Source organism: Panthera onca, chromosome D2 (genome assembly GCF_046562875.1).
Source record: "Panthera onca isolate mPanOnc1 chromosome D2, mPanOnc1 haplotype 2, whole genome shotgun sequence".
NCBI classification, from domain to species: Eukaryota; Metazoa; Chordata; class Mammalia; order Carnivora; family Felidae; genus Panthera; species Panthera onca.
The window spans coordinates 5,277,242-5,291,701 of record NC_138349.1 but is presented as its reverse complement, the minus strand read 5'-3'; the positions used below and the strand labels follow the sequence as shown (position 1 = coordinate 5,291,701).

Here is a 14,460-nt window from a genome sequence, read left to right as displayed (position 1 = left end):
GGCTACAGGAGAATGAGAGTAGGGTCCGGAAAAACCAGTTTGGCACTGAGGTTTGTGGCTCTAAAGAATCAGTGAGGGTCTCCAGGACCCTCTTCCTTACAGAGTCTCCTCTGCCGGGGTGTGTGTGGAACCATGAACAGGATGTGTGATCCCTCCCGTGACTTTTGTTCTGGAAAAAGGGGTCACGTGCAATAATTAGCCTTAAGATAGGGAGGGGGGCCTAATGGAACCACAAGAGCCCTTTAAAAAGAGAGAGTTGGGGCGCCTGGGTGGCTTAGTCGGTTAGTGTCCGACTTTGGCTCAGGTCATGATCTTGTGGTTCACGAGTTCGAGCCCCGCGTCGGGCTCTGGGCTGACGGCTCGGAGCCTGGAGCCTGCTTCCGATTCTGTGTCTCCCTCTCTCTCTGACCCTCCCCCCATTCATGCTCTGTCTCTCTCTGTCTCAAAAATAAATAAACGTTAAAAAAAATTAAAAAGAGAGAGTTTTCTTGGGCTGGTAGCAAAAGAAGGAAGTGGGAGATCTGAAGCATGAGAAGGATACAGCATGCCCATGACCTTGAAGATGGAGGGGCCGCGTGAGAAGGAGTGCAGGCAGCCCCTCCTCAGAGCAGAGTGTGCATCCCGGCTGATAGTCCGCAAGGAAACCGGGACCTCCCACCTCCTGGCGCCTCCACACAAGGAACTGGCTTCCGCCTACGACCTGGATGAGCTTGGAAGATCAGAAGCTCTGCATGAGAACCCGCCCCGGCCCACACCTTCACCTGAGCTGTCTGTGACCTGAAGCAGAAGACCCCAGTGAGTCTCGAGGGAATTCTGACCCGTGGGACAGAGAGAGAATCGGCGGGCATTGTTTCAAGCCACCGTGTTTGGGGTGATTCGTTGTGCCCCGGCAGAAACCCTACCAAGGTGGCAGCCTCCCCACACAGGTAACCTTCACCTGACACCTGTCAAGCCAGGAAGCCCAGCCGCCCCGCGCTGACACCCTGTCTCTGGTACTGTTAGGAAGGCGGTCTCAGAACCTGAGCACACACCTCACCGGGCCACTCGTTCCCGTCCACCTTGGGAAGTGAGCCCCTTCCAAGGAAGTCCCAGAGCTGCTCTCCACGGACCAAGATGGTGGAAGACACTCCATACACTCAACACTTGAGTCGTGATAATTCTGAGCCACAATGACATCAAAGAGCCGAGCTGTCAGTTGTCAGACTTTCTAAGAGCTTGACCACAGCTGAGGTTTCGTGAACATGGATCTCCTGATTTCTCCTTTGCCCACTGCAAGCGAAGGAGGTCCTTCAGAGGCCTCTTCGGAAACAAATAGCAAAAAAAAAAGGGGGACGGGGGAGGGGGAGGGGGAGGGGAAGGGGAAGACCGAGGCCTTTATCGTTTGCATCTTTATCATGTTCCCGGTAGTAGCTGCCACTCGTTGACCAACGAATACGACCCAGGCCGTTTACAAGCACTGTCTCCTCTGATCCCCCTGACCCACCAGAAGAAGTGAGTCAGAGTTGTTAGTTTATGTGCCCAAGCTTGCACAGCCTGTAAGCGAGGAACACGACTTAGGCAGAGGTCCCAAGGCCCCAGAGCTGTCCTCCTCGTGTGTTTCTGTGTGGGGGCAAACACGCAAAGAGAGGCCCACCTGGCCTAGTGAGAGGGAAACTAAACCAGTCGTGAGTAGAAGTAGTCAAACACCAACAAGGATGGGCAAATCTAAAACGTCACCCACTGCCAGGTGGCCACGTTCAGAACATTCCCGAGCACCTAGGCCCCCACGTGGACACAAAGACATGACCCAGTTTTCAGCCTGTAACAAATGAAGTTAAAGCAAATTACGTTCATCTGCTAAATGATGGCAGTGGCCTTTAGCGAGTCCTGAAAATGAACCAGGATAAATTCTCCGCATGGCTGGGATATTCCAAGCATGAAATAACTGGAAAGAAGCATTCCCCTTTGTAATTATCCTAGATTCTCCTTAGAATTTCTGCCTACTGTTGGCTCAAGGCCTCTGACCACTTAATGTTTTCCTGGGCTCCCTAGGTGGATTCAATTATACTGTATTTTATTCTACGTAAGATACATTGCTTGGTGCCATAGGGAATAAAGATTCGGCAGAGATGGACCATCCAGGGACTCACAGCAAATCCGGGACACGTCACATCTGTGACCACTGTCATGTGTCGACTTAAGTGAGAAGTGACATACCAGGGCCATAAAGGACTCTGGGTGGATGGTTGTTGTTGTTATTATTATTCCTGTTTGTTTATGCTTGTTTATTAATGCCCTGCCTACTCCCAGAACAGATCTGAACAAACTTATTCTTTGGAGAACAAAGGCCAGCAGTTCTTATACCTAAATAATGTGTGTGTGTGTGTGTGTGTGTGTGTGTGTCCAATTGTGGGTCTGAGTCACACTGTTGATAGAGTTATGGATAGAGAAATCATGACTCCCACTGCTGCAACTTCTGGAAATGTCTCGTTCCCTTTCCTTCTCATTTTTTTTTCTTTATTGTGGTATAATGTATATAACTTAAAATTTGCCATGTTAACCATTTATACGTGTACAGTTCATTGGCATTAATTATGTTCACAATGCTGTACAACCATCACCATTATTTATTTCCAAAATGTTTCATCACCAAACAGAAACTCCTAATTCCTCATTCCTACCCTCCACTTCCTGTTCCCACATATTTGTAGCCCCAAAACTCCAGTGACGGGCATGCTCTTGCACAGGCAGTGTGGACCCATGCCCAACGGATGGGGCAGTGATCACCCCCTGCCTTTCTTCCTCTGCCCTCTAGCCCACTCATGGTTGTCCTTCACTCCTCAGTTAGCGTTCATGGGAACAACTCGAGGACTCCAAGGGAGGAGGGGAGAGGCTTGCCAGATGGACCCCGGGTGCTGGTGGAGGGGTCTCGGGGGAGCCATGCCCTTTGCTTATCTGTCATGACCAGTTCTTGAAGTCAGGACGTGCCCGTTCCTTCTCTGCCTCCTCCAGCGACAGGACTCTCGCTTCCAAGTATCTGCTGGCAGACATTCCTGATGTGTCTGTCTTGGGAGTTTTTCCCCATGCTCATGGTACTCCTAAACCCGTCGGCACTTATTCTGTGATATTGACATAGGTAAGCCCGGCAGGGTTGGGGAGGCGGAGGAGAGTAAGAAGGAGGAGGAGATAGAAAGTAGAGGGAAAGGGTGGCTTTCTGAATTTTTAAAACTTGACCCTGAAATAAGAGTGCTGGTAGAGATATGCCTTGGTGGTGCAAGCAGCAGGCAGCTGCCTGCTTTGGTTTCTAAACCGCTTGTATCCCCAATTTGGTAACTCCTCTTCAGGGCTTGAAGTGGGAAGTAACCTCTCCCAAATGTTGGAGGGGCTTTTCTGAGGCCTTGTTGATGAACATGTCTTCTGATGACCAAGAAATGGGTGTGAGCCCCATCTCCGACCATATGGAGGTGAAGAGCTCTCCAAAACTCTATAGAGGACAGATCAGGAGCGCCTGGGTGGCTCCGTCGGTTAAGCGTCCGAATCTTGATTTCAGCTCAGGTCATGATCTCATAGTTCATGAGTTCAAGCTCATCGGCGGCAGACTCTGCACTGACCACACAGAGCCTGCTTAGGACTCTTTGTCGCCGTCTCTCTTTCTGCCCCTCCCACAATCTCTCTCGTTCCTTCTCTCAGAGACAAATAAACATTGAACAACAACAACAACAGCAACTCTAGAGGACAGATCAGAATGGAATCACAGCTTCACAGCAGTGACAAAATGTTCTGTAAAGGGCCACACAACTTGGCAGGGCGACTACTCAACGCTGCTCTAGTCGTAGGAAAACAGCCACCGAGAATCCCTATGTGGGTGTGTGCGATTGTGTTCTGATAAAACTTTATTTCTATCACCTAACACCCATGAGGGGGGCTACTGTCACCAAAACCAACACCTCACAAGTGCTGCTGAGGTCGCGGAAGCATTGGAATCCTTGTGCATTGTTGGTGGAATGTAAAATAGCACAGCCAGTGTGGAAAACAAAGCGATGGCTCCTCAACCAGTTAAAAATGGAATTCCCACATGATCCGGCAATCCCACTTGGGAGAATACGTCCAAAAGAATTGAAAGCAGGGACGTGAACAAATACTTGTGCACCCATGTTCACAGCAGTGTTATTCACAGAAGCCACAGAAGGAAGCAACCCCAGCGTCCATGTGCCGATCGACAGATAGATGAATGTGGTCCATCCACACAACGAAGCATTTTTCGGTCCTAAAAGGAAGGAGATTCTGAGACTTGTTCCAGCATGGATGCACCTTGAGGACATTATGCTCAGTGACCTCAGCCGTTCACAAACAGGACAAGTGGTGTGTGATTCCACTTACATGAGGCAGCTAGAATGGTCAGACTCCTAGAAATAGAAACGAGATGGATGGTTGCTAGGGCAGGGGGAGGGGCGGGGAGAATAGGGAGTTGTCTAATGGGTTGGGAGTTTCAGCTTGGGAAGATGACAAGCCTTCTGTGGATGGACCGAGGCGGTGCTTGCCCACCAGTGTGAATGCACTTTATGCCACTGACCCGTATGCTTAGAAATGGTTAAACGGTAAATTTACGTTATATGCATTTCACCGTTCTTTAAAAGTCTTTATTAAAAAGAACTTCATTTACACAAACGGGCTATGGGGCTGTAGTTTGCCGCTTTGAAGGATAGGGGGCCGGGAGTGTTGTAGCCAGGGTGGAGGGGAAGCATTTTCACACAGCCAGCTTGCTGAGGATAGCAGACGTGGGATTTGTATCCCAACTGGTCTGTATGTAGTTGACAGATCTGTACATGTATGAATTATAATAGTAATCCGTGCCATTCACGGGATGTGTGGTTGGTGTTAATAGCCATTTTATTTTTATTTTTAAAAAAGTTTTTTATTGGGGCGCCTGGGTGGCTCAGTCGGTTAAGCATCCGACATTGGCTCAGGTCATGATCTCACAGTCCGTGAGTTTGATCCCTGCGTTGAGCTCTGTGCTGACAGCTCAGACCCTGGAGCCTGCTTCAGATTCTGTGTCTCCCTCTCTCTCTGACCTCCCTCCACCCAACCCCCACCCCTGCCATCAACACTCTGTCTCTGAGAAATGAATAAACCTTTTAAAAATTTTTTGTAAAGGTTTATTTATTTATTTTGAGAGAAAGAGAGTGAGTGAGTAGGGGATGAGCAGAGAGAGACCGAGGAAGAGAGAGAATCCCAAGCAAGCCCCGCACTATCAGGGCAGAGCCTGATACAGGGCTCGATCCCATGAACCACGAGATCATGACCTGAGCCAAAATCAAGAGTCAGATGCGCGACCGACTGAGCCACCCAGGTGCCCCAATAGCCATTTCACGTAGGTAAAGACCGAGGCTCTGAGAGCAGAGTGACCTACTCAAAACCACACAGCTCATCAGTGGCAGGGACTGCGTCTTGACCATTAGCAGGCAGTACGGGGCACTGGGTACCCTGATGCTGTGAATGACCCATAAATTCTGGGGAAGGCAGGCACTCTTTGGTGCCAAGGTGCGTAAGAAAAGAGCCTAACAAGAGCACGTGTTGTTGGCCCTTGCTGCAAAGCACCTTAAGCATTAAGGATCTGAGACCTGGCAAAAGGGGACTTAGAAAATATGATAATAATAATATGAGCCAACCTGAAAAGGCTACTTTATGATTCCTACTGCATAATGTCCTGGACAAAGCAAAACTATGGAGACAGTAAAAGGATGGGTGGTTGCCAGGGGCTCCGTGGGAGGGAGGGACGAACAGGTGAAACCCAGAGGATGTTCAGGGCAGTGAGGCTACTCCGTAGCATCCGGCAGCGTGCATTCCACTGCGTGCAACACCGAGAGCACACCCTAATGATGCAAACCGTGGATTTGGGATGATAATGACATGTCAGTGTGGGTTCCCCCACTGCAGGAAAGGTACCCTCTGGTGCAGGATGCCGGTAGTGGGGAGGGGCAGGGCAGGGAGCATATGGGAACGTCCGTGCTGTACCCCCAGCTTTGTTATGAACTAAAACTGCTTGAAAATTCAAGTCCTTTAAGGAAAAAGAATAACGACAATGTGAGGGGGTACGGGCTGGGGGAGAGAGGAAATGTGCAGAGGTGGTAATCATTGAAACCCAGTGAGGGGTGCGTGAGAGTCTCTTATGCCATCTGCTGTTGTATGTGTTGGAAATTTTCCTTAATACAATGTAAGAGCAAAATAATTGCAGGGATTTATTTGTATTGTGCTGACCATGCTGACTGAGCTTCCTAAGGAAGGCTGCATGATATGCTGACCGGTCATAGCCAGGGTCTAAGCCCTTCCAGGAACATGTGCTTCTGTCTCTTGGAGCCTTTTGTGTAATATAGGAGGTAATTCATACCCCCGCGGCACTTGGGCGCATTAAATGGCATGATTTTTATGAAAGTGACAGAGGTCACTGGGCATGTACAAGGTGCTCAGTGAATGCTCACCCAGCAAAGCAGCAGAGGTGAGGGGTGGCCGAGCAGGACAGGAATCACAGAACTGGGAGAGTCCCAGTTATCATCAGCGGTTCTCACCATCAGCCCGAGGTGGCTCCTGGGTCACGAGTACTGTTTTGGTGGGACCCGGAGACAGAGTGTGTGTCGGACAGGTGGGCGAGGCCCCGAGACCTCTGCCCTGGGGAGATCGCACAGCAGAGGTGACACGGCCTTCATTCCCAGCAGACGATCCCTGGGGATTCTCTCTGCACCACGACTGAGCCCGCCTCAGCCAGGGCTGCCAGCGGACAGAGTCACAGAAATTTGGATTGTAGTTCATGAAGCCTGATTTGAAAAAAGAACTCAGGAAATCTTCAGGAAAAGAAATGCTTCTAGTGCATTCGAAAACAATGGCAGTTGGATCTTTTGACTTTACTGCTCCCTCTGTGCTTCTGTGTAACAAGCAGACTGTACCCTGGCATTTCCAACCTCTCACAAGTCTGACCCCAGCCACTCCTTCCTGCCTCCTTCCCGGATAGCTCTTGTGACATTGGTCTTCCCACTATGTCCCAAATCGCAAATGTGGGAGCAGGTCCCACCAGCTTCCCCACCTTCTGGGGATCACTCCACGTGTCCTATCTCATCCCGGGGTCTTGCTTAGAAGTCACTTCCTCGTGCACAAGTGTCTTGAACGCCCGGGGTCCCCTGAAAGGAAGTGGTTGATCTCGTTTGGTGACTGCCTTGACCTCTGCCAGGTGTGAGACACGGTCTCCCTCCTGGTCGAAGGGGACGCTCTCTGCGTCTCCTTATCACGTCTCCTGAAGTCTGCCCTCCTTCCCAGCGCTCCTGAATCATGCGGAAATCATTTCAGGCAGTTTTCCACCTCCTATTCCTTGTTCTCTGCAGGGATAGAACGTGTCACTTTCAATTTCTTCCCTTCCTTCCACTTATTTTGGGCAAAACATTTCGTCAAAAGATGCTTTTTTCCCCCCGCCTCAAAGCATCTCTTGTCTTAATGCCAGAGGTATTTAAATGCCCTCATAGTGAACTGTACACTCTAATTACGTAACTTAAAGTACGTTTACGGAAGGAATGAAACACCCCGCAGCGTCACCGCGTCACCGTCTGAGAAATGGGGCTTTGTGTTCTACAAAGTTCAGTGCCTTTCTTGCCGTTTCTCCCTGTGTCATAATGAGGCACCTCATCTTCCAGTTTTATTGGCAGAAACACTGGTAACAGAGATGCTAGAAAAGCCTGAGGCTCCGTCGTGATAAAGTCATTTTAGCGACTGTAATTGTGCCAGGAACTTCTAATAGTTAAATTGGTTCCTGATTATGTTGCACTTGCTAAGTTCCCCTCTACTCAATTAACACGTAATTATTTAGGACTGTGCTGCTTTTTATTGTGCCGCACACACGGCTTTCCAACAGGCAGCTTATTGGGAAGGTCCCCTGTTGGAGCCCACGCGGCATCCAAGTCCCTTTTCGTGCAAGGACAGAGCAGGGATGTGGTCCCATAGGCAAGGCCCGCAGGATTTTCTCTGTGATGCTTGGGATCGAGGGGCTCGGATCCCTGCAGTTGCCTCCCTCCGCTGAGCCCCACTCCACACCCCCAGCCTTGTCTCCTAAAGATGTGTCAAAGCGTAGAACTCTAGGGTGTGTCTGCCCCTTTCTACTTAATGCTACTTAACATTTTATCAGTGGAGATCGTGGTGTTCACTTTGTACAATGTGGTCATATCTCTTTGTTACCCTTAATCTCAAAGTTAAAAAACAAGACCCTTGGATTCAAAGTTCAAGGGAACTCAGGGACTTCACAGTGAGTACTTTTCATTTGAAAATATGAGAATCTCAAAAACTTGAGCCACTTTATGAAGGTCTTCTAGCTAAATGTTTACATGTACATGAAGAGGATAGATCACTAGATGGGTAGATGGTTGACAGGTAGAGGAGAGATGGACAGAAAAGCACTGTAAAGTTCTTGAGGCTAAATGTTTACACGGATGTGAAAAGATAGATTGATCGATTGATTGATAGGGAGGGAAAAGGAGAATAGTTAGGTGATAGGCAATGGGTAGAAAGAATTGGATTAAGACTGTAATTGGATGTATGCATGTGGGTGTGTGGACAATAATCCAGTTCATATTTGACACCATTAGGAATTACAATATGCCATTTTGCTTCTGTTGGGAGCTCACTGTGGTTAACCATCCAGGTAGAAGAGAAGGAAGTCAGGAAAACTTCCTGTTTTTCTGTTTGTTTGTTTCTCCTAATTGTATGAGGTTTGGGAATAGGCTCTGTCACACTGGCCCCTAATGATTGAAAATGGGGAACGTTGTGACAGGATTGGTTGTAACAGGATTGTAGCTTGGACCCCCGGAGACAGGGATCAGTTACCAAGAAGAGTGACATAAATTAAGTCCTTTCCTTGCGGCCATTAAAAATAAAATTTGCAGTCATTTGCTTTGAATAATTTGAACGTCTTAGAGAAAGTACATCTAGACCTTATGGCTTTTTTAATCTTTTGGAGATGACATAATTTGCCTGTGGTTCTGTCTACATTATTTATTTGTGTGTTTGGTTTTATCTTCCAAGATTTTACATTATAAAGAAAGTCATCCAAAGCTTAAAAATGATTGAAAAGAACTATTAAATATGGGCTCACACTTTTTCTTAATCGTTTTGACCATGTGGGACAGCATCCTCGAAAGCATTTGATTCTCACACCATTAGCTTTGTTTTTAGAAATTACTTAATCTCCCCGGCTGGGAATAGACATAACTTGCTTGGCTCACAGAGTTATGAATCTTCATCTCCTGAGTCCCTCAGTTTTCTGGCAGAGCAGAAGCGGTGCCAGTCTATACTGTTTCCCACCTTCCAGTGCTGGCCCCCTCTGTCCCTTGCAGCTAAGAACGCAGGGAGCAGTATGTATGCCCTCTCTTCATGGTGTCCTGGGCTTATGTGTGGTAATATTGGATGCAGAGGTTAGATTCTCTCTTTGCACTAAGGCCGGCTCAGGATGTGTTTTTTTGCTTTTATTTTGTTGTGTTTGACTGGTACCAATCCTGGACACACCACTGGCTCTGAGAGATTCTTTAGTTCAGGTAGAGGCTAATGGTTCCTTAGATCAGAACCCTTCAGAATATTCATAGTGCCCAGGGGTCCTTTTAAATGCTGTTAAAAAAGACAGGGTTCCTGCCATCAAGTGTCAAGTTCCAGAGGTGGAGAGGAGAATGGGGGACCAGCTCCAGTGGTGGAGAGGAGAATGTGGGACTAGTTCTGGAGATGGAGAGGAGAATGAGGGGACCAGCTCTGGACAGGGAGAAGAGAATATGGGACTAGATCTGGAGGTGGAAAAGAGAATGAGGGGACAGCTCTGGAGGGGGAGAAAAGCATATGGGAACTGCTCTGGAGGTAGAGAGGAGAAAGAGGGACTAGCTCTGGAGGTGTAGAAGAGAATGAGGGGGCCATCTCTGAAGGTGAAGGCAAAAATGATGGAACAGTGCCCAACCATAAATGCCAAATGCCTAATAAGAATTTTGGTTAACAGGAAACTCAAAAGAGCTAAACCCCAGAGTGGAAAATCTACTCAGAATGTAAGGACTCCACAGAGATCAATGGCTACCAAAAATTCTAGCCTCGGGTTAGGGCCTGATCTTCTAGGCTACTCATCCATCCACCCATCCACCCACCCACCCTCCCTCCCATCCACCCACTCACCCACTCACCCACCCATCTACCCATCCATCCATCTACCCATCCATCCACCCTCCCATCCATCCGTCCATCCATCCATCCATCCACCCATCCACCCACCCACCCACCCACTCATCCATCCATCCACCCACCCACCCACCCACCCACCCATTCATCCATCCATCCATCTATCCATCCATCCATCCATCCATCCATCCATCCATCCATTCCTGTGATGGACACCTAGGGGACATTTCCATGCTGGGTGGTGACTTAGCATTGCAAGCGCATGAATGAATAAGCAGACAGGAGTATTTGGGAACAGTCTGGAGGCCTTCCCTGTCCTTGAGCCCAGCTCCATCAATGCCCAGCACAGACAGTCACCAGGGCTGCAGAGCCAGCCCATTCACACCCACCCTCCCTTTTGTTGCTTCTCAATAATAAGGACTTGATCTTGAGCTGTGTTGAACCAGCCTGAACTCTTCATCTTAAACTAGAAACGTGTCCTGCTGTCCAGGCACTCAGCTTAGTTTGTGATGCTTTCCATATTCCTCTGTGACTGAAAGCATATTGTTCTGCAGAAGCTTCTCATGTGATTTTCTTATTTATTTTCTCTAGTTTAACATTTATTCGAAAGAACCCTGGATTACAGCAGATAAAAGATGTTCTTATGTAAAAAAAAAAACAACCCTGTTTATGTTTCTTTTTGCCTCCTTAGATCAGTGATTGATCCTGAGATGCACTTGGCATTGCTCAGCTTTCAATCCCCTCAGGTGTGGGCTGCGGGGTATAATTTGTGTGTGCCCTGGATGGTGGATGGTTCTCTAGAAAGCGCGTGGCCCTAGATGCACTGAACCTGAGCAGCTCGCCCTTGTTGATGGCATTAATGATGGGTTTTGTTTGATCCTCCCTTTAGGTGTCCTGCTACAACTCACATTCTGTGTTATTTGCTTTTTGTCCTCACTTTTTAAAAAATGTATAGTGAATCTAAATTATAGAATCTCTCTCAGCCCTGCTCTTTCTCAGTGTCAGTTCATTAAAAAGTTTTTATTTGGCCTTCATATTATTTCAGCATGGCATATTTTTTTTTTAAAAAAAAGTCATTTTGAGAAATATCTTTATTTAACCAGCTGAAATTGCTCCAGACCTTAATTAGAAGTAGCAGATTGTAACTGTTTGGGTGCTATCTCGAGGCAGAATAATTACCATGTAGTAATAACGTGTGTTCTAGTAAACTTGCCTTTACTGTCATAGAGGGATGGAGGGAGGGTCTTCCTTAAAGCTCAGAAGGACCCTGGGGTACCCTAGCAAACAGCTGACTTCTGAAACTGAAGGAACAATTAAGGGGGAAAAATGTGTCCGTGGTCATTAGCCTGGGGTTTTTGTACGGCGTGGGAGTCACCCCCGTAATGACAGGAAGTGGTCTTGCCCCACTGACATTCGGGGGGATTTTCTCAGGTTGCCAGGGTTAATGCAGTACACGTCCCCAGATGCTCTCTGAACGCTGTCGCCAAGGGTCACGTGGGCAAGGCAGACCACTGTCTCCTTAGCCACACATCTTGTACTTCTGAGGGCTAACCCTGGCCCAGGAGACCCCAGCCCAGGACCGGAGGGCTGATTGGGGCCGCCAGGTGTTGTATATATGCAAGGTGTGTCCTAAATTTAGTGATTTTCATCCTGGTGCTGTATTAATTTGTCAGGATGCCCTAAGTGCCCTGCATTCTGCTTTTCTCAATAAATCACAAAATTCAGCCATGAGAGCTACTTTTCACATTTAACTGGGCATCTGATAGGCATAATGTCTGCCACCCCTCTGGCTGATGGATGTTGCTGCCCCTTCTGTGCTCCCGGCTAATGGACAAGGCCAGGGTCCCCATGTCCCGCCATTGAGAGTCACTTAAAACACGGATGCCTCCTTTCTGGTTCTATTTAATGTCACCAGGGAAGAATTCAGACAACTCCTGCCATGCTTTTCTTCCACACCTGAGATGGAAAACTCCAGCACAGGCCATTTGTCACACCTGTTTTGGCCCTGGATCCAAATCCGAGACCTCCCTAAAGCCCTAGGTGGAGAGTCCCTTTCTACCTCCTCCCTCCTCCCTCCTCCCTCGTCCTTCCTCCCTCCTCCTTCCTCCCTCCTCCCTCCTCCCTCCTCCCTCCTCCTTAGCCTCTAGTGGCCCTGAGACTGGCAGGGATGAGCTTCTCCAGGCAGGCACAGCCGAAGAGACAGTGCTTTCGGAGAGCACGGTTCCTGGGAAGTAACCTAGATTTCTCTTACCCTCTCTGGCTGCTTCCTGCTGTCTAAACCGAGGAAGTGTAATTAAGTTTATTATCTGTGACCTAATGCGAATTCCTCTTGCATCCTGCCTTTGTGCAAAGGGAGAGGGTCATTTGAAAAGAAGTATCTGGACTGAGCTTGGGTATTGTAAACACCCTCAAGGGCAATAAAACAAATCTCCAGGATGAACAGGCTGGCGGAAGGCTTAGTACTCGGGGGTCATTCATAACCTCCCAAACTACCTATCTCATCATAGAAACGTCAAATTCAAGGTGTTGAAGGATGCGATATTTTGCTTCAGCTGCTTAAAATTGTACGTTATCAATGGATCGATACAGTTCCTGCCAGCATTCTTGTTAAATCACTTACATATCTACTACAGCTTTTGAAATTGTGTTTGAACAAGTAATTAGTTACCAAAATTAACATTTGGAACACAGGACAAATGACACTGAAATAAGTCGTATTTCCAAATATGTCACCAAGCCGTTGCTCCAAGCCTGATAGATGGCGAACAGCAGTGCTTTCAAAAGCTTAACCGTAGAAAGCCAGCTAAGCAAAGACCAATTTAATAAAATACCATGAAGACATCGTGACTTGAGAAGAGGATTTAATTTGCACCTTTTCTTTCTTTCTTTTTTTTAAATTAGATTTTTTAGAGATACTTTTCATATGTTACTTTCAGATGCTGTTATTTTGGTCTGTTTCTTTTATTCCACACGTGCTAATTTCCTTGATTAATTTGGAGAACATCTGCATATAATTCTCTGGGCTTTTTATTGGCACAACCTCACAGCTTTTCACAGGACTTTGAGAGTTCACTTTCCAGACAGTCTCGGGTTGTATCTAATTGAAATGCCAAACCCTACAAAGGTGCCAGAGCATAAGTGTGTAATTATGTAATTTTCTCTTGATCTTTCAGAGTCTTCCTGCGAGCGATTAATCAGTATGCAGATATGCTGAACAAAAAATTTCTGGATCAAGCCAACTTTGAGCTACAGGTAAGAGAAGAGGTAGACAAGCCCTTTGTTGGGAAATCGTGCTAAAACAAATTGCTGGTCTGAGCCAATGTCGTACATTTCTAATCCTCGAACTTAATTGGGTTCCCATCCAAGGTATGGAAATGGAATTTACAAGATGTCCTGCTGGAACCCAAGGATTGAAAATTCTGCCTTTGGAGTATTTGCTCAATTTAGCAAGGACAGAGATGGAGCTGTTTCAGAGCCAAAGTACTGAATCAGAGTGACAAGTAGGATCTGAGCAGAGAGTAACTGAGGAGACCGTCTCAGACCCAGACCGTCCTGATGTAGGGAGGGAACGTTCAGCTGACAAAACGAAGCTGGTTCCCGTCCCTGAGCCCTGCTGGCTGTTAGCACTTGGTTCCTCCTGGCTCTGTGCTACCTGCACTGGCCTTTTCCAGGCACAGACCCTACTGGACATGGCCTTGGCTTTGGTCAGCTGATCTGATCACTTTTGGCCCTTCTCCTTCAGGGCTCACAGGGGGTGTGGAGGAAGGAGGTGGTGGGAATGCGTGTAAGTGATAAGGACCAGTTTTGCCTGGCATGATTTGCCATTAGTGTTGGCATCGGTGTTTATGGCTCTCTGTTCCACTGCACTCTGGATGTATTTCTGCTAATAATGATTTTTGTATTACTTAGTTTACTAAAGTTTGCTAATAAAAAAAGCATCCAGATGCAAATGACGTTAGTTTCCTGGGCAGGATCGTTTACGGAGAAGGAACCTATGCCCGTATTTCTTTTATAATTTAAAAATTTTAAATGTCTATTGTATCTGCATTATAGAATATAAGTATCTAATAATATATCCGGAACTGTATATCTAGAAGTGTTAATATTTTTTCCCACTTTCGGTTTTTATCATTTTCTCTGCTTACTGCTTGTTTTCCCATATCCTAAAAGCACGGATATAATCTCATTGTAAACTGTTCATGCATGTAAATCAGCGCATCGAGTAAGATATGCAAGACCCCTTCCCACCCTTTTCCTCTTTGCAGAGTGACTCTTAACTAATTGCGTGTACTT

At 47.3% G+C, this 14,460-nt stretch overlaps 1 protein-coding gene across 2 annotated transcripts in view; it reads left to right on the top strand.

Annotated features, from left to right (window-relative positions):
* Nucleotides 1–14,460, top strand: part of DOCK1 (dedicator of cytokinesis 1) — a 525,518-nt gene that overhangs the window by 405,813 nt on the left and 105,245 nt on the right. For both annotated transcript variants that reach the window (XM_078434961.2, XM_078434960.2), the window contains exon 30: nt 13,341–13,419. In XM_078434961.2, the coding sequence (XP_078291087.2) occupies nt 13,341–13,419 (79 nt within the window). The remainder of the gene's footprint in view (nt 1–13,340; nt 13,420–14,460) is intronic.